The 23,537-nt window shown below is 39.4% G+C and overlaps 1 protein-coding gene across 2 annotated transcripts in view; it reads left to right on the top strand.

Annotated features, from left to right (window-relative positions):
* Positions 1–23,537, top strand: part of RSU1 (Ras suppressor protein 1) — a 110,309-nt gene that overhangs the window by 14,782 nt on the left and 71,990 nt on the right. For both annotated transcript variants that reach the window (XM_055805864.1, XM_055805865.1), the window contains exons 4-7: positions 12,772–12,892; positions 16,431–16,549; positions 18,084–18,166; positions 18,437–18,551. In XM_055805864.1, the coding sequence (XP_055661839.1) occupies positions 12,772–12,892; positions 16,431–16,549; positions 18,084–18,166; positions 18,437–18,551 (438 nt within the window). The remainder of the gene's footprint in view (positions 1–12,771; positions 12,893–16,430; positions 16,550–18,083; positions 18,167–18,436; positions 18,552–23,537) is intronic.

Below are 23,537 nucleotides of genomic sequence, written 5' to 3'. Positions count from 1 at the left end.
ATGCCATTCATACTGGTCGTGCTTTTACATTTACATGTCTAAATCATTCATTATCAGGAGTACTCAGATCCACTCTGGAGAACGTTAGGCTGGTTTTTTTTCAGCTGTCTGAAGCTGTGCTAATGGAGGAGTCTTGAACTGGCCGCTTCTGCTCTAGGTAGCTTCTGAAACAGTTGAATCTGTCCTTGGCTGCTTGATGAGAACTTCTGTGTTTCAAAATCAGAAGCAAAACTCTATGGGAAGCTAAATTCCTGAGATTCTGCAGTCTCGTTGAACCAGTTGCTGCGTAAGTGACAAACCTGGGATGATTCCACCTTGGGGTCTCCTGTGACAATCCAGTTGAAAGCAGAGGGAGAAAGTGTGTATTTGTGTTTTTTCTTAAGTTAGCGTAGACATATGGGCCATGTCTCCATATATTGTACTGGGTGTTTTTCATTCCGTCATTTAGTGATTTAAAACCTTCTATTCAGTAATACAGCCGAGAAGCAGAATTAAAGCGTCATGCTTATGCTGTTAGCCTGCATATGTTGTCTGATCCTGACCCAGGTATCTTTTGAACCCATTGGCTAACACCAAAATAAATGGACTAGAAGTCCTGACAAATGTTCCTCAAATTTGTCATGTGGCTGAATGATAGAGATCTCCCTTCAGTGTGGTGGATTGATTTGGGTGGATGTGACCAAGTTATCTTTGTTCCATGTCTTTTGATGGTAGCTGGGGCATGTAGTGGTGACAGGTGGCATTCACTTCTGGCTCAGTGGGATTGTTAATAGGACATACATAAATAAATCGGAGTAGCTGTGCTGGAGGGGGTACAGAGGGAGTTGGAACCACAGGACATACTTCTGAAGAAGCCATGCTTGATGAGTTTGGACAATCACAAGTCCTGTTTCTGCATTTTCTGTGCAGCAGTAATAATATTTATGGGTATCCATTCTACTGGGTTGTGCACTTCTACTTGGGACTACTTCACCCAAGTTTGAGTGGAACTTGAAGCCTGCAAGTGGTCTTGGCCACTTGCTCTTTCTGACACCCCTGTGTGGGATGGAAGTGAACTTAGGATGTTGGTGTAGATACGCATGTTTTGCAGGGCCAGCCAGCGTGCTTCCGCTTACGTTGCTGCTGGGGTGGCATGCCACTCGCCTGTTATGCTGTGCTTGGTTTCCAACAATTCGGACTGTACTGAGGCTTCTGAAGTTTTGTGTTAAGGAACTTCTCATAGAAGTTTTGGAAATCAAACTTGGTCCTACTTTGTTCATATGTCTTCAGCTAGAGTTTGTAGTTTTGTAATGGTTCTGGGGGACAGGTTGGGAATTGTAGGATACTGGGATGTCTGAGGAGCTCAGGTCAGGGAGAGGAAAAGCATATTGCCAGGTCTGACTGTCTTTTTCTACTCTGGGACTTGCCTCATGTTGTTCCAAGTAGGATTGTTTGGAGCTGTGGGAGACTGTAAAATACGTGAGTGAGTATGAGGGTTTTTTTTTTCCAGCTGGCAAAAAGGTTTAAAGGTTTGTGTCACACTGTCCTGAGGGCTTAAGTTTTGTGTGTGTGGTTTTTGTTTTGTTTTTTTTTTTTTTTTTATAAATTGGTTGCACTAGAACATTAAATGGCTACCTTTGGGGGAGGGGGAAAGAAAAGTACCTTTGCAGGCTCAAACTGAAGTCAGGAGGGCTAACCTGTTCGGCTTCACCTTTTGGTCCCCTTATGCCACTAGACTTGGAAGTGAGCAATAATTGGAGCAGAATTCGCAGCAGAGGAACTCCCGCTTCTAAAGGAAACTGAGCACACACATCGTGGCTTACGCCTTACCTCACTTTTCCTTGCAGGCAGCTGTTTGTGAACTATTTTGCCATTAAGTATGAATCGGTACTCAAACTTCTAGACCTTAGCTCAAGGTATTTTCCAGCTACCTAAAGCATATACAAAATTTCACATCCACTAAGTGTAGTCACACTTGGTATCCTTGTTATGCTGATGAGGTTTGACAACTAAAATCCCTGTACTACATCATGAATAGGAAGCGTGCTTGAAGAGCTTTCAGAAGCTGAGGTTAACTGTGGTCCATCCCAGGTGTGCACAGAGGGGAAGATGTGACTGGAAAGCAGGCTGGGATGTTAAAAGTTACTTCAGCATTGACAACGGGTACGAGTGCCGGTCATCAGTACTCGGTACGTGCACAACTATTAGACTGCCAACTTGATGTGGTTTATTTTCACTTATTTTGGGGATATGCTGTACGTTTTTGATGGCTTGTAACTATTGTAACAGTTATTTGACTTGTCTGCCTGAGGTGAGTGATGTTGTAAGCATCTGGGGATATTCAGAGATCCCTGCTTTTCTGTCATTCTCCGGTCGCACCTGGAGCCCCCGAGTGCTTCTGCTGTCGGTGGAAACACTGGTGTTACGGGCTGTGTCCGCTAGGGGTCACTGTTTAAATAGCTTTGGTAGTTCCTTTGGTGGGAAGCCGCTAAACGCTCCCGGTAGCAATCAGCCTGCCTGGTGGTTGGTGGTGGACAGCTGCTCAGTTTTTGCTGTTCTCCTTGGTCTCCTTAACCTCAGGTGATCCTGTGCTTGCCAGCTTCGCCGTAATCTTGTACTGCCTTTAAATGTTCTCAAAAGTTGTCTGCTATTCATCGCTCACTACTGACTATTTTTCTATTCTTTTGCTCTCGTGCTCTGATTCCTTGCCTAATATTATAAAATGTCTGAATGACGAGAGATCGGGAACAACTATTTTTTCCTCAGATTTCCCCTGTATTACCTGATGTCATGTTGTTTGTCCTCTTCTGCCGTTCCTCTGAGCTGCTGTCCTGTACTGTCCTCTGTTCTTTCCACTGCTTCTGGCTTGATTCCCAGGTGTAATGCTTTACATATCTTTAGCCCTTTCCTTTTTGTGAGGTGATCCGTTAGGGTTTTTTTGCTTCTGGTTCCCATTTCCACACCTGAATTTTGTTTCAGAGTTCACTTTCTGATCCTGTCAGAATAGCTGTGTCTTATTGATCATGTTCCTTTGACAGCCACGCAGTCACCCTTTATCATCCTTGTACATTTTGCCTTCTTCCAGCAGAGCAGTTCAAAACTTTTATCCCCGCCCCTTTTTTTTTTCTCCCCTAGTCACAGTTTACTGCTGCTTTGCTCTAGCATCTCCTTCTAAATTGTCTAGCTCTGTGCCTGTGACCAGCACAGAAGCTTGTCCCTTCATTGCTGTTAACCCTCTTGACTAACCTTGATCTTACTTAACATGCTACTAAAATCCTGTGGTGTCATTTTTATACGAGGGCATCTCCTTTATAAGTCACCTTTCTCCCTGTAGTGTATACCTAGATCTATTGGAGGTAGTCCAAAGACAGTTAGCAACATTGCATCTGTTTGTCCTGAATTCCTTCCCAGTCTAGCTCCTTTGTCTTCTCCAGCCTGCTGAAATGTGTTGTGGTGTCTCCCACTGGTATTGTCTGACACTTCACATTTTGCCTGCTATCAAGTTATTTATATAGCAAACTTGCTGACTTCTGGAGGGAACTAGCTGCCCATATACTCTTTGTCTCTTGCATTGTCCTCTACTTCACTTCTGCCTCTGCTTCCTTCTGGTAAGTCATTCCACACTGTTGGACTGACATGATATACCCCCGAATGGTGCAAGTAAGCTATCTGCACAGCGAGACAAGGCCTGTGTCCGAAGCACAAGACTTCTGCCTGACAGTGGCGCCTCAGCTCTGCTTGGGAGTGGGGCTTTAAATTAACTGTAAGCCTTTCATTTTTGTTACATATTTTGATTTGTTTTTACTTCTTACTTCTGGTGCAGTAATCTCTAAAGGGAAATATCTTCGAGTGCAGTGCACAGGCGGGACATGAGGAGAGAAAAAAAGAGTTCCCTATACATACGCCTTACTAAATTTGTGACATCTGAGTTCTACGCAAATGTTTAGATTAAATGCCTTGTTAGCTTTTTTCTTTTCTCCCTGGAAAAAAACCTAAACCTTTGGTTCTGAGAAAGTACAGATGGTAGAGTATTTTAGCTTTAAATATAAACTTTAGTTTTAAGAAGCTTTGGGAGAATGAAGCAGAAAAATTTGAGAGAGTTTTGTTCTGTACTGGTATAAAGATTGCATGCTGAAACTACCCCAATTTATGCATAAATTAAATTGTCAAAATCTGTGCCGTATGGCAACAAAGTCAGTTTTGCATCATAAGTAAGTATACATACTAAACAGAGCACTAGACACAAATCACTTGTCTCTAATATAGCTCTTCAGAAGCTGTTGTTCTTCTTTTATTAAAAGGCATCTGCAAACATATTAACTCCTTTTTGTAAGTCTTAATGTTTTGACATGTTCTACTGTAAACTTTTTGTGTCTTTACTTATCTCCCAGTGGCTTAAAATAGCTGCAGTTTTTGTTGTGGAAGCCCCATATAAATGATCTTTCTCGATGTGTACGTACAGGTTATAGTGAAAAATTATTGGAAAACCTCTTGCCAGATACAGACTATTTTGAAGCTGGCATTTTCAAAGCTAGTGAATGTTGCACAAGTGCACTCGCTTCATTGAAAAGTTTAATTTTGTATCATTTTAAAGAATTTACTAACAAGCCAAGTGGAATTTTTTTTGTTGCTAATGATGTGAGAAAGATGTGAGAAAGCGGATTTGGTCTAGGTTGAGGGGAACTGGATTTAGTTTTGTATACTTGGTTTTGTACTCTATTTTCTATATGTTCTTTTTGTTCTAGTGATCCGGTGTGTTGGCTTGAAGTGGATAACGACAGTATTTCCCTTCAGACCACTCACCTATCTGGCCTCTTACTCTTTCTGTTAGTGCTCTGTTTCAAAAATACTGTAGAGCAAAAGAACCCTTAGGATGAAATAATTCCCTGATCTCTATCTGAGGATGGGCAATTTGTGCTAATGTGGTTTCTCTTGTCTAGGAGGAGTATCTGCTGTAGCTGGAAATTAAATGTATAGTCAGCTGAAACCTGGAATCGGCTAACATAGAGGCACGGGGAAGACTGTACCATACAGACTGGAAGAAGTGGCTTTAAGTACTGGGTATAGGGAGCCAAACTAGGGAGGGAGTTTAGTTCGTTCTCGGCTCTGAGTGCTGGAACAAGAACATCATGTGTAAACACACGTGCTGACTTTGCTTTTGAGCAGGGAGCTTTTTTACTACAGCCTGTTCCTGTGTTTGTGCTTAAAGGACAGGTTGGTGTCTGATAAACGGTGTCAGCATGGCAGTCTGGGGGTGGGGGGGGGTGGGGAAGAGTCAGTTGATCTAAAGTGGCAGTGAAAAATAGTCCTATGGGAGTTCTTAAAAACCTCTCAGTAGTATAAAAAGCATAAACTACGAATATTGTCCAATAAAATGAATGGAAATTACAGACTACTTGTTAGGTACAGGGAAAGCAGGATTTTGTAAACAAGCACTGCTAAGCACACAAGTACGTTGGTATTCCTGCATAATAGGGTGGTGACCTTGTCCTGTGAGGGGTAACCTATAATACCTGTTCAAAGGGCATATTTGGTTAGTCCCTCTCGTAAACTGCAGAAAACACGCTGAATAGACTGATATAAAGAGAATATTGAGAGAGGGAAAGATAGACATGCTGAACTTCAGCTGGTTTGATTTACCTAAAACTGGCTACTGTGCAGTAGTGTGAAACTCTGAAAAGACCGTGCTCAAACAACTTGAACACCTGAATGAGACTCACAGGTTTAGTGAGACCGTTTGTAATTGCATTTGGTGGAAGCCTAATAATAAATCTCAATTTAACACTATCAGCTGAAGTTCTTCAGTCCTGCGGAAGTTATTTTTCTTAACCGTTCCCTGCTGTTGAAATATCAACACATACAGATGATCTGACCTGTAACAAGGGGATGTAGCCTGTGTTCTTCAGCTTTTTGCATGGTGTAGTACATACTTTGAAGTCAGGAGGAAAAAAAAACCCTGAAGTAGCAAAGCATCCTGGCAGAACTGTGCACTCCTCGCAAAACAATAATTGAAGCTAAAGATGCTGTGATCTACTATAGTACTTGCATGTCACACTAATTCAAAAAGTTTGGCTAATACTCTGTTTTCTTCAAAATTATTTGTAGAAATGAAGGGGCATGGTTATAACCACATTTTTATATTTGTCTTCACCTGAACAGTACTGTTCCTTACTGCTGCAAGAAAGCTAACAAACACAAGATTTTTTGTGAGCTATTTTGGTATGGATTCAGTTCTTTACTGTTAAGTGATGTGTTGTCAACCTAGTAATCCCTTCCTACCCTCAGCCCCTGGTTTCTAGTGTTTCTCTCCAAACTGTGCATCTTAAGCTTTCTTCTCTGAGAACAGATTTGTCCTTTGTCTTCACTAGATGTCACTTGATTCCCAGTCTTGTCTCAGCCTTTCTTGTGTTCACAGCACTTCTCCTTAGACTCCGACTTGTAAATTAAGACTGTTTATTGATAAATGGCTTTGTTAGCACAGGAGCACATCAGTGAGCTATAGTATAATTTAAACATGTTCATAAGAACGTTTTCATAACTGCAGTGCTTCTGTGGATAATTGCAAAAAAGGACACTACTGGTTTCTGGAAAGGGCTGAAGATTAAGGAGGCAAGTCTGTTTTTAATGTGTTCAGTGTGAGGAAGGCTAGTATCCATCTTTGGAAGAGGGTGTAAGGAGGGCAAAAGGGGAAATTTGAACTTCATAATGTGTAAATTAAGTACTGTATGCTTCGCTTGGGATCAGGATTCTCTCCAGTTAACTGCCAAGTATGATATCAGCATGCCTATGAATATTTAAAATGAAAACTGTTGTGTTCTCCCTCTGCTAATTCCTCTTGCATTTCGGTGAAGCTGATTGCTTCTCTCTTAGTATAACAGAACCCTTGTCAAATTAATCTAAACGTGACTCCAGCTCTAAGAGTACACGTATATTGGATGCACAGAACGCATTATATATTTAGTATTCTAAATTCTTCCTCCCCCAAGAATTGTGAGTAACATTTCATGTCTTTATGACCTTTACTCTAAGGGATCCTTACTCATGAAAAGTTCCTGTTGATACTAACTGGATTTAGCAACAGTCTGCAGAAGTGGGTTGATTATATTGTACAGCCCACAGGTTTTACCTTAGGCTTAAGAAACCAGTTTTTCATTCTTGGCAAGAAAAACCTTATTGGGATCTACACTGAACTGATAGGACTCTCAAATGTCTGTGCTGGGTTCTCTGCTCTGTGTAACTCTTGACCAGCTTTTAAGTGGAACAGCTTAATGAGAAACTGGCATAGTCTTATAAATCTCTTCTGTGACAAGTAGTGCTATTTTAATAGCTCTTCTGGAAAAATATTCCCTTAGAACCTGTAAAGGTTTGGAGTACTACTGAACGTCATGTTCCTAGCTTCTGCAAAATTACTTCATTAACTAAAGAAACATTCTGAAAAAAACCCGGAATTCTGCAGCTTAAAGTTTCTAAAGATGTGGATGCTAAAGAAACTAATCATATTTTAAATAATGAACCTTCTCATTTAACTTGGTGCCTGATTCAAAACCCATTGCATTCAATGGCAGGTTTTCTGTAGCCTTTGAATCCTATTTATTGAGGAGCTCGTAAGCTTACTCACGGACAGTTTTATGAATAGGTAGGTATGACAGATACCGTTTTCCAAGCAGCAATGGGATAATGTTTATCTTGAATGTTCAGTGTTAAGGTATAAACAAACTGAAATGTTTAACTCTGTTTACATACTATGTGTTCCCCTCATGGAGATTTACAATTTTACTAAATAATTTCATTTGTCCAGTTTGGTAGTTTATTGACTCTTACCATGTTTTTAATCTGAGCTTTCCTGTCTAAAATGTTTTATATTTTTAATTGTTTTTAAATTGTAAAGGAAATTTTGATAGGGGTCTCTTATTAAGAGTGTCTTCAGAAATGTTTGATTTCATGTTGGTCCCTACTAAATACAAAAAAACAGACTAGATTTCATCTTTTAGATGAAAATCATATCGGGACTTAATCTTGCAAACACCTAAGTTTGTTTACTTTTGAAACTTTTTGTGAGAATTCCTGTTGTTTTCCAGTGCTTCGCAGAAGCTTTAAGAGAAATAATCCTGGAGATCATTTGCAGAAATACTTTCTGAAGCCTGTGCATTTTCAGCTGTATGAAGGGACCTGCCACCACAAGAAGAGTTTTATTGAAACCTAGGCAAATGACTAAAGAGTGGCAGAGTGGAACTGGAGGGGAAAAAATGTGCCTCCTTTTCTTCTCTTCCATTTTCTGTGTTCTTCTTCCTTTGTCAGAGGTGGGGTATACAAAAGGAGCTGGATCTAGATGTCAGTTCTACGTAGTAGTACGAGAGCCATTTGCCTTCCTGCTTTATGGGAAGGGGTTACATCTGAGACACTTAACCCCAGGCTGCTTTAACGGATTTAAATGTTCTTAGCATTTTGCTCTGTGTGATAGATCTGTCAAATAAAAAGGACATCTAACCCAGTATCTGTTCTCCAACACAGGGCAACATCAGACCTCTAGTAAAGATAGGTGTCTAGGGTTCGCTTCTGGCTCTTGATGTGGAGAGAGGACCTTAGTCCAGATCCAGGATGGTTAGGTGTGGAGTTACATAGGCATTGAACAGCAGCATTTAATCCTTCTTATGTTTTGGAAATAGTATCAGAACTTTTGAACAGTGGCTGCTAGTATAGGAATAAAATGTAGTAAGTTGCCTTGAGTGAAATGCTGCTCTGATGAGAAACTATTTTAGTGCCTAAAGCATTGCCACTAACTTCAGGGCAAAAGAGCCTATTTGTTTTTAAATGCTTTGAAGTATAACAAGTTGCCAGTCCTTATTTCCGGGAGCAAGAACGAAGTCTTGTTATTCCTTGATGTGCAGCCTGTATACCCTCTCTTTAATTTTCACCCAAGCTGTTGAAATCAAGGTGAATTCTACAGCTTTCATAGTGAATCCCTGCCTGCAATTTCCAGTATTGAGTAAGGGGAAGGAATCTGTTCCTGGTCTTGTGAAGTGAGACTTAATATGAATGGGGCTTCATGATGTGACTGAAGCTTCACAGGAGAATGCAAAGGCATTGGGCTGCCAAATTTTACTAGCATTTGCTGAGGGGGAGTTTAGTTGTTAATGACACTGGGCAGCAGATGGTCTTAAAAGAGTTGTTAAGACACTGTGGATCGTACTGTAAATATGTGGGTGAATGGAACCAGGATGCTGACAGTTCACTCTCACAGCTCATCATGAGAAGGTGACTCGAGTGGAATTCGGTATTGCCAGAACACAAATTTCTTGGTATTTGGCAGTCTGCTATGTATCTGGGAAGAATTTTGCAACATAACAGTAGGATGGTAGTCGGGGTGCACTTAGTCATGTAAAGTTCAAACCAGAGAACATTATATGCCTAGCCAACTTTGCTTGACCACTACTGATCTTTAGATCTGAAGGTACTGAAACTGCACAGTTTATCTGCCAGTCCAGTACAGGAGTTAATTTCGGTCTTCTGTTTTTCTTTGAATCCCAGAGAGCATTAATTCATATTACAAATAAATCTGAATTGTTGAACTGGAAAATAAGCTGTTAACAGGAAAAAGTCCTCTTTCCCCTACTGCAAGCCTGGTCTTGACCTACTCTTTGGGTTTTCCTTCTCATTAAATAGCTCTAGCCCCTCCATCCAAACAAAAAAATACGGTTGTGGAATGGGGCTTTTTATTTTGATTTAACAGGGTGAGACACAAAATGTTTCATCCAAATCCTTTACTAAATTTTCAGCCTTTTTCTCATCTTGGCCTGCTTACCCATGCAGCTTTCAGTATAGCTTGAAGAAAATAATAATATAAAGTATCCTAAGTGTGATTCACAATGTGAAGTACAGTATGTGGGAATTATACAGATATATCAGAAACTTTGCAGACAGTGTGCAAGGACACAGCTCCTATTGTTCGCTAGGGACACTTACTCATAGCTGTGCCCTGACAAAAGCAACCCAAATTAAAAAACTGTGATAAACAAGCCAATGGAAGTAGAGTTTTCGCCCTGTGTTTGCAAGTGGGATGAGCAGGTAGAATTTGAGACTCTTGAGCTGTGTAAGTAACACGTTGAAAATAGGGTTTTCTCTGATGCTGGCATATTCAGTACAGGTGTAATCTTCATGAGCAGATCTCTGGATGCAGTCTGCTTGATGTCTAGGTATCATCTTTTTCTGGGTAGTTTCATGGGGATTTTTGGATTGTTTCATGGGTGGTTTGGTTGGGTGTTTGTTTTTGTTTGTTTTTTTTAATGACTAAAACGACTCTTCACCTTCTTCCTTGAAACGATTCTTCCTGTCTCCGCAGTCTCCTAGCTTAAGTCAGAAGCGAGGTAGAAGCTTAAGAGTTCATTTATTCTTAAGTGGGGAAACAAGCTGGTTTGGACAGGTATTTGAAAGGACACATCCACTAAATTGGCGTTGCTAGTTCAAGGTAGCTCAGTAACTGGGTTAAGCTTTTTCCTTTGATGTCACTTACTGTTCGGGCTCAGTCAGGCTGCCTGAAGGGTACTGGTCTCCATCTCGTGGTCTGTTCACAGATGTAGAACAGCTTTGCTGCTACTCCATAATGCAAGAGGTTGTTGGGTAAATAAATCCCCTCTGAATAGGACTGACTAAATGTAAGGTGCCCATTAACCAACACTGATTCAACTGAAACGAAGGTTGGGTATTGCTGGCTTTCCTCGCATGAGGGCAGGCAGCACTGAAAAACTCTCTAGTCTGGGAGAGTCTGTAGTCTGGCCTCACTGCAAGATCAAGAAAGTTTCGTGGGCTTTGTAGTGATAGTATTGTCCTTGGTGTAAGATGTACCTTTTTTAGTTGGCTTTGAGAAATTTCAGTGTCTTGGATAACAGCTGAATTTCTTTATCATCTTGTGATGGTGTTCAGCCTGAATAACTGAAATACAGAGCTGACGTGCAGGCAGCCAAGCTGACTTACAAGCAAGTTTGGTGAGTCTGGCCTCCTGAATGTCAGGCTCTTGTTTCAGTGTTCCCACAGTAGAGCTGTGCATTACATTTAGCATAACTTGCAATGTTAAGTTGCATTGTTTTTTCTAGGAATGTAATCTCTTACACTGTCAAAAAGGCAAAAACCTTCATTCCAAATATTTATTAATTGCATCAACAATGTAACTTCAGGAGAACTGTTGAATTGAGAATTTGTTCTCTGCATTGTTTCGACTAAACTAAACCCTGTATTTACTAGTACTTCTGACTCCTAGACTTGCATAAGCATACTATCTGTTTAAGGAAAGTAGAAACATGGATTGCCAGTCCATTGCATCTCATCAAAGTCAAATTATAAAGTCTAGTTTCTGAATGGAAAACATTTTAATACTGGTAATTACTGCTCTGGTGAGATATTGAGGCAGGAAACAGCTGAATTATGTCAATTAAAATCCTCAGTTAACTTCTGTCAGGGAATAATTTAAAACAACAGTAGTAGTACATTACCTTTTACTTTCTGAAGGCACATAATCCTTGCTATCACTGAGTGACAGATACGCAGGGACCAGTTGGAAAATACTGCAAAGGGAGGGCTTTTAAATGTTCAGATTTGCCTTAATGACTTTGTAAAAAGAAGTCTGCTAAAAATCTCCTGCAATGAATATGACCCTCAACAGTAATATTTATGTAGTGTAATTAGAGTGTTTGTTAGAGATCCTGTTATTGTTCACAGTGTAATTAGACTTATCCAGTAAATGTGACATACTATAATGTTCTGCTTTGTAAATATTACTGACTCCATTTTAAGACTGAGATTGCCTTATGCCAACAAATAAAAGAAAATCATAGCCTCATAAAAACTTCTAATAATTTAGATGCGCGCTCTATGAGTTCCTGATACAGTCAAAGTTGAGACTGAACCAAGGTGAATATTGAACACAGGTGCAAGCTTCAGTGCAGGTGATTTGCCAACCTCCTTTTATGTCAACCTCAGCTGTGTGCTTGAATCTCACTGAGTTTAAGGGGGAAAAGATGCAAATCTGATTAGCTTTTTAACCTCATTTGCACAGGCGTACTTGTATTATTTCTGCCTGATTTTTTTCATCTTTCTAGGTAATAACCAGATACTGATGTGTTGGTAATTCAATGTAGCCATGTATGTGTATTGATCAGTTAATTATCCACTCGTGGGATGTAACTGAAAATGGGTTTGGCTAAACAGTTCATCTTTTAGGGTTGAACTTAGGTTTTTTTATAAATTCTGTTGTCTATTGAATGGATAAGGACTTGGATACTAGATTATTTAAGCAGTAAGCAGAATGGGTCATTGCTAAAAATGAATTTTTATTTCATATTTTCTGTTGAAGTCTTCCATTAAAACTGTTGTCTCGGTGTAACTACTTGTATCATTCACTTTTCCAGCTCATAATGAAATGATCTGAGTCTTGGACTCTGCTCTTTTGAGACCTGTCTGTTCTACGTGAACTCAGAGGACGGCTTGCTTCTCTTTGCTAATCTATGAGAGCATGTGTTGTCCTTGTCTCGCTCTACGTGGTCTTTGTTCATCAAAATACCTTACAATACTGGTAGTAATTTTCTGAAGAGTACAAAGTGACTGCCCTCAGCAATGAGAACAGATTCTAGATAGGAGGCTTTTTTGGTATAGACCTTGCTTTAATTGCATTAACTATTAGATGTTGTTTTTACTGTCAGCCACTGCACAAACAGAGCAAAAGACAGGTGTTATTAGGGTGTCTGTGGTCTAGGTAGCTTGCTCTAAATGCAGTCTCTCACTGTGAAAACTTTCCCACAGCTGTGCCAGCAAACATCGCAGACCTCAGAAACATAGAAGTCCTTAACTTCTTCAACAACCAGATTGAGGAACTGCCTACACAGATTAGCAGCCTTCAGAAGCTCAAACACCTGAATCTTGGGTGCGTATCTTAATGCAAAAATTTGCTGTAATAGAAATACTGTCAAATGTTCTTGCAACTGAACCTGGAACTTCTTACTTTTTGCTACTAGAGTTTCTTTTTGAGAGTGTTTGTGAGGATAATTTGGCAATTACAGCTTCGGAGTGTTTAGCTATTGTCCTGGATAATCGGATACTTAAAAGTGATCAAGCACTTACTCTGATATACTGATAACCATTTAAGTGCAACAGCAACTCGCATTGATCTAACATTGAAGTCAAATTTAACAATTATTGAATCTTACTTCCCTAGAAACTGTGTTTAATTCTCCAGGCTCTATTTTCAGTTCTTTTTCTTTTTCTTTTTTTTTTTTTACAAAGCAGAAGAAACTGAATACTAATTTTTCCATGTTAATTTAGGATTTTAATTTCAAAGTCCCAAATTCGGGATTAAAGAAGTTTCAATTTCTATTAGACCTGAAAAAGAGGCAGCAAATCTTTAAATGTGGTGCACATTTAATGTAAACAGCTCGTACTGACTGAATTTGAGCCAAAGGCATTCCTGTTAAGTGTTCAGATACTATATTCCAGTAGAGTTGGTGATACTTTATAATAACTACAGCTGCAGAAGACTTTCTTGAATTACTAAGAAAATAAATGTGAAGCACAGAACCTTCTGAGAACTAACTGGTCATATTAAAGTGCAAAAGCACTGGTAGGGGTAAGCTTTAGCTTTATAGGCTTCTCATAGAAAGAATGCTTGTATTTTATAAACTCCAACTTCTGAACACCTGAGGATTTTTTTTACTGTTTTTAAATACCAAATTATTTTGGCTAGGCTCTGTGTATGCTGCTTTAGATACTTTTGTGAAGTGCTGATAATTGACTTGCATCTTGAACTGTTGGAATGCCAATAAATGTTTCCATGATGATCTGTCTTCTCTGGTCTTTATTTGGTCACTCTAGATGTCTAGCATGCCTTAGTATGTGTTTGAACCTGGAGTTGCTTATCAGAGCAGATATTAATTCATGATCAGGATTCTGTGTATCTTGGGGGTTGAATCCGTGTTTTTTGGGATGGCATATAAAAGTGTTGCAGTGTATGGAGGGAGGAAGGAGTTGGGCGCTCTCCATGGATTAAAGCAGTGACAAATGTTAGTGTCGTTCAAATACTGGTATTCATTAATGGAAAATAGAGTGCAAAAGTCCAGTTGGGCTTAAGACCAACAGACATTTAGGTCTGGAACCACAGTTGCCACCTTTGCCTTGTGGTCCAAGGTCTTGCAGATTAAATGCTCTTCCTTCTTAATCCTCTCCTTAGCCATTATCTTCCAGGCTCAGAATTTACAGCCCTGCCTTAGCTCTGCAAAACGGGTTCTGCTTCAGAGGTCATTGGAGTCAGTGAAGAGGAAACTGTTCTGCCCTAGTAGTTTGCCGAGGGGCAGCCCAGAAACCCTCTTGTCATCTGCAGTGCGTTGTGCATGCATCAAAACAGCCCTCTGGGGCAGAGGGGAAGATTGAATAAGAGCATGGATTATTTTTGAGAGGATTTTGGTGCAGAAGGGTCAAGTGGTGGGGTGAAAAGAGGGAAGGTGTGCTGTAGTGCTGAAAACTTTTAAAAAAATAAAATTTGGAAGGCAGATGTGGTACAGTTTCTGTGGCACAAGCACAGTGTTTGAGCTTCTGTAGGGCTGAATAGTGCTGGGCAGAGACTTTCAGCTGGTTCTTCTTCAGTGCCAAAGAATAGATACCATTCTGCCTGTTGTCAACAGGGAGAATGCTCTTTCTCAGTGTTCCTTGCTTACAAAAGGGAAGGCCATCGAGCTGCTTTCCTATTTGAAACACAGTGACAAGTCTGCAGTAGCGATAGTGGAGAATGCTTTTCTGTATTTTAACAGCTACAGCTACAACAGTAATACTATGTGCATGTCCCTGGCAGGGGGATGAGGAGGAAGATGACTTCATTTAGAATTTAGCTACAGAGAGCTGATATCCAGGTTCTAGTTTAGGGGCTGGCTTATGCAAAAGTGGGAGAGGAAAGGTGAGGTTAGTATCTGTCTGTGAAAGATGTTGTGTGTTCTTCTGCCTTTGCTCATGTGGATGTGTAGTCATCATGCCTAGCTGGAGGTGCAGCTGCTCTTGTATTTAATTCGGTGTTCAAAGAGCTTTTAGAAGATGGGCTTATTAACTGGCCTACAGATGTATTTCATAGTATAGGACAGTGTTTGACAAACGTTGCATAGGGGAGGGAAGGTCCTAGAGATAAGAGCCAAAAGTCTTTGTACTTTTGGGCGCCTAACTTTGTCCATACTTCGACCTGAATTTTCATAGTTTTTAGTGTTACATCGTGCTTCATACATTCACATTACCTCTCCTCTTGAGTTCATTTGTGGCTATTGCTCTTTATCACTTTAGCATCAGAAGAGGAGTCAAATCCAAAATACATTTAGGGATAACGTGAAAGGTCATGATTGTTTCCAATCACCACACAAGAATAAAATCCAGTTCTTCAAAACAGCTACCTGTACATGCTCTTCCTGAAGATGCCCATCTTCTCTGTTTGACTTTCAAACCCAGATGACAACCCAAACAAGATCCATACATGCAAGCTATATGTTTGGTGTACATGCAATAGGGACAGTGTGAATAAGCTGGTAGTTCTCTTCTGTTCAAGTGATAAGGAGCCAGAGCTCCAGCTCATACACAAACAGTAAGTTTCTATGAATATAATCATCTTGGCTTTCTTCCTCACTGCAGCAGCTCTAGTGATTTATCTGGATCACCTTGGTCAAGCCCTTTGAGGTCACAGAAAAGTTACTGTTTTCTGTAGCTTGTCTGTTCCAGGTTATCAGAGAAACCTTCTTCTTCTGTGAGCTTTCCCCATGTTCTTCCAGCTGTTGCCCATGGGAACTGCTATCCTAAACCCTCCAAGACTGGCTGAAAGAGCTAAATTTAGAGGAAGCCTCATCAGTCAGAGGACTAACTTTTTATTTACTTCATGCTCCATGTGCATCATTAGTTATCTAGTGACACAAATGTGCTGTTCCTAAGAAGGGCTTTGAGCAGCAATTATCGTTAAACATACTACCATGCAGCTGAGGTATTCCTCTGGTTTTGGTACCATGGGGAAGAAATATGTGGTACAGCAGAATGGGAGATGGTCAAGATTATGTGTAAAAGGTACTTTGTGGTTTAGCTAGAGGATAGTTCATCTGCCAAGGACTAGCTTTCTCTGTGGTGCACTGTTTAAGCTGAGTATAGCACTGTGACACCTCTCCCTACTGCTTCGTGTTCCCTGTCTGGCTGTTGATTGACATAACAGAGAGGATCCCTTATGAGTGCGTAAGTTTTGGGCATGTTTATGGGAGCAAGAGATAGAAAAAGGTCTGTGTTGCAAAAGGCTTGCTCAGTATCGTATAGCATCAACCCCTTTTCAAAACAAAAGAGAAGCTTGGTGTAGACAGCATTTTTTTAGCAATGAAACTCTTGTTGCCTGTGTTACTCCTACTAGATGAAGTGAATACTGATGTCATGTTCTGTTTTTTCTTCTTCACCTACAGCATGAACAGGTTAAACACCTTGCCAAGGGGATTTGGCTCTTTACCAGCTCTAGAGGTTCTTGACTTGACTTACAACAACTTAAATGAAAATTCTCTACCAGGAAACTTCTTCTATCTGAGTAAGAAACTTTTCTAAAAACCTCAACATATCTTCATGATGTGGTGCTTTTTTTTTCTGCAGTTGAAATATATTTGATGGAGACCAAACTCCAACAGAATTTTCCTGATATTTATGTTTTTATTTGAATATCTCTTGAATATTTCTACCTAGCCCAGCAGTATTTTTCACTGATATACAGTCACCTGACACCATTGGACATGAGAAGACTTGGTTAGTAATAGTATATTAGTTTTCCTTTGAGTGGTATTTCCTTGGGTCCCACACTTTGTTAAAACTTCATGGAAGCCTGCAAGCCTGAGGGGAAAGTAAACTGTTTTGGAAGGCAGCTGTTGTGTGTTGACTCTGGAAAGATTGTGTTCGTGATGGTTTGTTACAGAAATAGTTTTAACTATTTAGCTATCAGAATATGGATGCTGAAGTGTCCAGTGTGTTTAAAAATATGCTAAGATTGCAAAGCTCGGCACAAGAATGGTAGAGCTAAGCTGACCTTTGCACGTATTAAAAATACACACTCAGAGAGTTAAAATAAAGGTGTTGTAATGCATACATGCAGAAGGGCTGCATTACGGTTGCCTGAGCAACTTGAATTCTGGCACTTTCTAGATTTCAGTGATTCTGCTACCTTACTGGTCTTTTAGTATGCCGTGCTGAGGTGGCTTCAGGATCAGTGCATTTAGCAGCAAAAGTGACAGGCAAGAAGAGAGGAAGGAGTGTTGCTGTCTGAGAGATTTTATGATTGTAACCTGGCAGAGGGAAATTTTTAAGTCAGCATTATTAAAAACGGTCACATTTAATGAAATGAAAAGAGGAGGAGGAGTAAACTACACATGACAAATGGGATCTCTGGTGGGGAGGAGAGGTTTTGCTGACCTGACCACCTTCCTTCCAGCTGCACCCAACAGTTCTCTGTGAGTCTCCATTTTAAATTCCACTCCCCACCCCCACCCTGCAACTGTCAGGTATGCTTGTTCAATAATAGCAGGCTGCATGGTTGTGCTGAGTCATCTCTTTTCCTGTGAATTTCATAGAGACTAAGCATGAAAATTACAAATTATACAGTTTGAGTCTTCTGTATTTCTCTCTTCTAAGGTCTCTTTTCCAGTGTTAGGCTGTGCTTTCTATAGAGCTTAACAGAGATGTGTATTTATCAAAAAACTCAGATGACTTTTTTTAAAAATGTTCATTTAGGATGCAAATTGATGTAATAATAAGAATTGGGGGTAAAGAGTAATGACTGTATTCTGCCAGCTGAGCACTGAGACTATATGCCAGAACCTGCCAGAGTCTACTATTGTAGAAATTGTTAATTGTGCCAGTCCTTTTGAATATAGATGTTTTCCTGAACTCGCCGAAGGTACAATAAGCCAGTAAATCTAAGTTTGACCCGCTTGTTATTATTGTGAGCCCTGGGTATGTCAAAGGCTTTTCACCAAGTCGGGGTTATTAATCAAATCTGACTCCTTTTTATTGATTAGATCTCAAATGGTTGGGTTATATGCCACCCTGTTTATATACTGCTATTTAATTTGCAGCCACCCTGCGTGCACTCTATCTAAGTGACAACGATTTTGAAATCCTGCCGCCAGATATTGGGAAGCTCACAAAGTTGCAGATAGTAAGTAATTTATCTAAATTCCTGGAAAATCAATTTGCTTTTGCAACACTTGTAGGAATAGAATCCAGTCAATTTCAGGAGTAGTAGGGTGTGTTTGCAGGAATAGACCACTAGACCTGGAACTGTTTCTTGTTTACTAGCAGACACTTGTAAATAAATTGGAAGAATTGGGCATTTATGAGAAAGGTGGGGGCAGAGGGAGTAGTGCTCTGTTTTAGGCTGCTTTATGGTAACTGAAAATTATTCTGACAACTTTATATTCACTCTTAGCTGAGTCTTAGAGACAATGACCTGATATCACTGCCTAAAGAAATCGGCGAGCTCACTCAGCTTAAGGAACTTCATATCCAGGGAAATCGTCTTACTGTGCTGCCCCCAGAACTAGGTAAGACTATGGATGGTCATTTATTTATTTGAATAATAACGGTAATGATGCACTGTGTTTCTCTGAAACGAAGCAAATTGTTAAACTCCAGGCAATGATTATGCTTCAGTCATCATTGCTGCTAATATTTACTTTCTGCTTAGAAACACTCATATTTTCACTCCTAGCGGATATGCAGGAGAAGCCAGAAGATGTGTATTTTTTTTGTTTGTTTTTTACATGTTATGTTTTCCTTCTGTATTAGCACACCTGACTGCCGATTTGTATATGGCATCTTGCTTTATATAACATATCATAAATATTTGGTCTGCAAAGCTATTCTTGTCTCTGACTGGGGATTGAGAACACTCTTTGGATCAGCCAAAATTATATTAAGCAAAAATGACAGCAGCATAAGTAGCTTTTTTGTGACTGTTCCTGTAGAAGTGGAAGTTTGCTCAACTAGAGTAAAATTTTTCCGTTTTCTGTTTCAGTAGCCTACTTTTCATAATGAGTTGACAGCTTTTTCACTTAAAGCAGTGGGAGCTGATTGATGTACTTTGAATTTGTGGTATTGGTCATTTAAATACAAGTGGCTTCTTTCAACCTATAGTTTTTCTTTGAAACTTAAGTATTGATTTTGCTCAATTTGTATTGCAGTATTCCATTTTGTGATGGGATGTTAACTTCAGTAGTTGTCCCTGTTTGCCTGAAGCAAAAACTTGGTTTCAGATCTTTTATGGCAATCTTTAAAAAATATTTGTGTTGGGAATAATATAGCTGCATTGATTATTTGTTGTTGAAACACCTGTTACACAGGGTTTATTGTTTATTCCTCGTTTCTTCTTATTGTGTATTGATAGATAAGGCTTCTTTATTTCTATTAATATCTTCCACATAAGAGTTCCCAAAACTCAGAAGGATATGACTGAAGTTAGCATGACGAAGCAAAATTATTTGTTGTCATAAGAACTTGCTTCAACCCATTAGAGAATGTGGTAGCTGTGTGCATAAATGTGACAGTCTGCAATGTATGCCTTTTGCTTTATACAGCCAAGGAAAGTGTCTGCTTTTTTTCTGTGAAGTGGGAGAAGATGTTTGTTTTGACTCTGTTTGCTTACCCACCATGCTGGTTTTTTTTTTTTTTTTTGCCTTTATCAATCTAGTGAACTGTATGATGATGAATAGTCTTTCCCTGCGCCCCCCCTCCCCCCCCCCCCCCAGCAGATGAAAGTTGCTCTCGTTTCCTTAATTTCAGATGTTTATTCCTTGACACAGGTATACTTCCTTTAGCTTTTTGTTGTAGTCATGTTTATTTATAAAGTCTCTTCTCAACAGTAATAATATTTCAGAATATGTAGTATCTGTATATGTACTTTTCTGTCTTCTTAAATTATAGCTTTGTTTTTGTCCAGAAAGTGGAAGTGCCTTCTGTGGCTAATTAAATGTTCTAAATGTGCTGCTGCCTTAGAAGCATAACAGCAAATTGACTTTAAATGGTTTTACCATCATTGTCCAAACCTGCAAAGTCTGGGTGGTCAAGGGAAGCATTTCTCCTTTTAGTTAATGTTTGTTGCATTATAGACCAATGTCATAATCTGGTAGAAAAAGGACTTGTAATTTTTCCCCACCTGATCAGGATAAGGTGCGTTGACATAGTTTAAGTTGTCACTTCTGTTCTCTATTACTCAAATGCTATTCTATAAATTATACTTTTCATGTGTTAATTTACCGGTGCTTCGTTTTATGAGCTTACCCAGGATCCTCATTTGTGATCAGTTGGTGTAATTTCTATTGCAATCTATGCCATGCATAGTGCTAGAACTATCTCAAGAATTTTAAATAACCTAGAGTTTGGGATATATTTCCAAAGGATGTTACACTGAAGTCTAGATTTGTAACTTGTGGAACTTGCATGTGTATTTACTGTGCAAAGCAATGTCCTGGCTTGTTCATTAAATATCTGGACAAAATATTTAGGGAAGGGATTTTGGCAAATGGAGCACCAGGCTGGGCTTTGGAGGGCTCGTTTGAGATCAGGTAGGAGCAGGCCACAGGCAAGCATGAATCTGTTGAATGACTGGAAAAGTCACTTCATCTCTGCAGACCTGTGTTCACTTCTGCAAACTAGGGCAATTTAGAGAAGCACATCTTTGCAGACAGTGTTAAAATCTGCCAGTGAAAGGTGGTGTGCAAGTGTCACACCCTAATGCGTGGACTGCTAATTCCATACTTACCATCTGAAGGAAAACCAGTTTTATCTGCTGAATTCTCGTTCCTAAATTTTTTAAATATAATTTAAGGAAAATTATCAAAATAAGTTTGTGCTGTGCATGTTGGATAAATAACTTTTCAATAAGCAGGTCCTATTTTCATTAATTGGAGGTAGTGCTGTTCCATTTTGAAGTAAATAATCTTTCTCGTTATCACTTTTGTAATTAAAGGTGCTGAAGGCTTTTGACTGGTTTAGTTTGGACACTGGTGGACAGCAGTGAGTCATTAGATATCATAGAGTCATAGATGTTAGGGAGATGGGCACCATATAAAACAACAGAATGAAACTGTATTTGAATGAGGAGAAGCAGGGGGGTTATACTGGGTGTTAAAGGTAGTGGAACTGAGTGCAGGAGGAGGCACGGAGAGCAGGGTATGAGAAAAGGCCACAGACAGGCATTGGGATCACAGTTTTGGAATGGAGAGACATACCAATGAATAAACCCCTTCAGTCTGCTTTTCATTTCACCTGATGTGATTGAGCGTGGCACACACTGGTAAGGGACCTGGGGGAGATCAGTATTATCTCTCTCTGTGTTTAGCAGAGAATATCTATTGCTAATTTAAGAAAAATATTCCTGCTGAGGAGGAAACAAGGGGACTAGAAGAGTGCACTGGTGCTCTGGGTGAGGGTGCTTGTCTGTAAGTACAGTATGTGTGAGTGATGAACGCAGGAAATGGCCAAGAGTAGGTGGGTGGAATTTGCAGCTTATTTTTATCATTTGTCTCTCAAAACCCCGTTCGTGAGGCATGGTGGTGGGCAGTCATATATAAACTTTAAAGAAGGCACTGGCATTTTTTTCGCTAGCATTTAAAAGGTTATGTGCTGCATTGTGAGACAAATAAATCATGATTCACTGCAACAACAGAGTTGCAGTCAGTTATATAAATTACCAAGGAAGCACTAAATCTGTCACTTTCTGTATTCTGACCATTTAACAATTGGAACAGTGTTTGGAAAGAAAGCCAAGTAGAAACAAGAACCACATAAAGTGGCAGATGCGATTAGTAAGATCGATGGTGTGTTAAGTTCATTGTATGGTCATCTGGGTGGACCCATATGTGCCACACAAAAGATTTTCTTAGTGATGTCAGGAGTGTAAGAGTAGTATATAGTGCAGAATATTCACAAAGTTGTGGCTAAATGTTAATAGCCACCCAGACAATGTAACTAACTGATCTGTAGATTTGCGTTTTTGATGTGAAAATAAATGGCGTGATTTTTAAAACCCAGATTCTAATGTTGACTGTGTTAGTTACCCTGCCACCAACACACATGTGCATATACGTACATGGAGTTCACTCATGTTTGTGCATATGGGGAAGAGCAGTGACTTCTAAGGATGCATTTTGAATTACCAGCTTCTTCTTCCAAAACTGATTGTCGACATCAGTGGCTTTTAACTATACTATTGAATGCTGTTGTGGTTTATCAAATAATTCCTCAGGTAAAGAGAGACACTATCAAAACTGTGAAGTTAGGCACATACTTGAGTGTGGAAAACTCAGGCTCTTTAAAAAAGAAAAAAAAACTTGATGGGGTAAGTAGCCATGTTCCTTTGTAAGGAGGGTGAGACATTTTGTAAATTAAATATGTATGTCAGAATGGATGAGTAATTCTTTCATAATTTTTTAGGTTTGAACACCTAAATTATCTTCTGTGGATAAAGGATTGACTTTAAATAGGAAGTTCAAGGAGTCCTGCCAAAAGTCTCAATACTTCCATCACAGGAAGACATTTTAAAATTAGGCTTTTGAAATTACTCTAGAATTTGTGAATGAATATTACATTAAGCAAAGTAGTTGGTGCAGTTGTTTGTTCAAGTTAATATTAATCAAAATAGGAGTTTACTTAGGTAGTTATAACAGGCATGTGCAAACATAAGAATCACTTATTTCACAAAAGATATTTCTTTCCTAAATATACTAGATGTAAATGCCAATCTTTTCATATTTCAGTATAAACTGTCACTGCGCTCCGTGTCACAACACAGCACAGCTTACACCTGCAAATACGGGTTCTTGGGGCTTGTTAGAAGCCTGAACATCTTGGTGCTCTTTGGATACCAGCTCTGCGCACTGGAACAACTAGTTGATACCTTGCAATTTTTAAAAAAATTACCCGTTTCTACTTTTGGAACTAAGGCAAAGGTAGTGTAAGAAAGTAAGGAGCTTTACTAAACTTCCTAGTGAATAAACAAAATAACTTGTTTTCTAGGACTACTGATGTAGCAGTTATTAGTTAAGGAATAATAGAAAAGTGTACATAATAAGATAGGTCATGGACAGATGATTTATTTAAGAAAAGCATCTCTGAAAATTTGTGAATATTCTGTGTTTCTAATTTTAGGCTTATTTTAAGTTAAAACATGAAAAAACCCACCACCACCAAAACCCACCACTTCTTATGTTGGCTGATTCGACAGAGTACTCGATGTGAGTTAAGGTCTACGGGAAGAGATGATAACTCCAGTTTCATTATACACAGAAAGATGTTTTCTGTAGCCCTTCATTTAGATTTAAATCTCGAGCATTCATTTCTTTACACTGCTGTAATTCTTGCCAAACTTCCCAAGATTCAGATTTGATCTTACATTTGTTTTTAAAATATGCAAGTCCTACTGGCGCTTCTCAGATGACTACAGTGTGTGTGTAGGCTTTCCTAATGTTGACTGTACTCTGATTATAAGTACCATCAGTGTGATAATGATGTTTCTGTCAGCAAATATTTCA

The sequence above is a fragment of the Falco peregrinus genome, chromosome 5, assembly GCF_023634155.1.
Source record: "Falco peregrinus isolate bFalPer1 chromosome 5, bFalPer1.pri, whole genome shotgun sequence".
Taxonomy (NCBI): Eukaryota; Metazoa; Chordata; class Aves; order Falconiformes; family Falconidae; genus Falco; species Falco peregrinus.
This window is presented reverse-complemented; position numbering and strand designations above follow the sequence as displayed.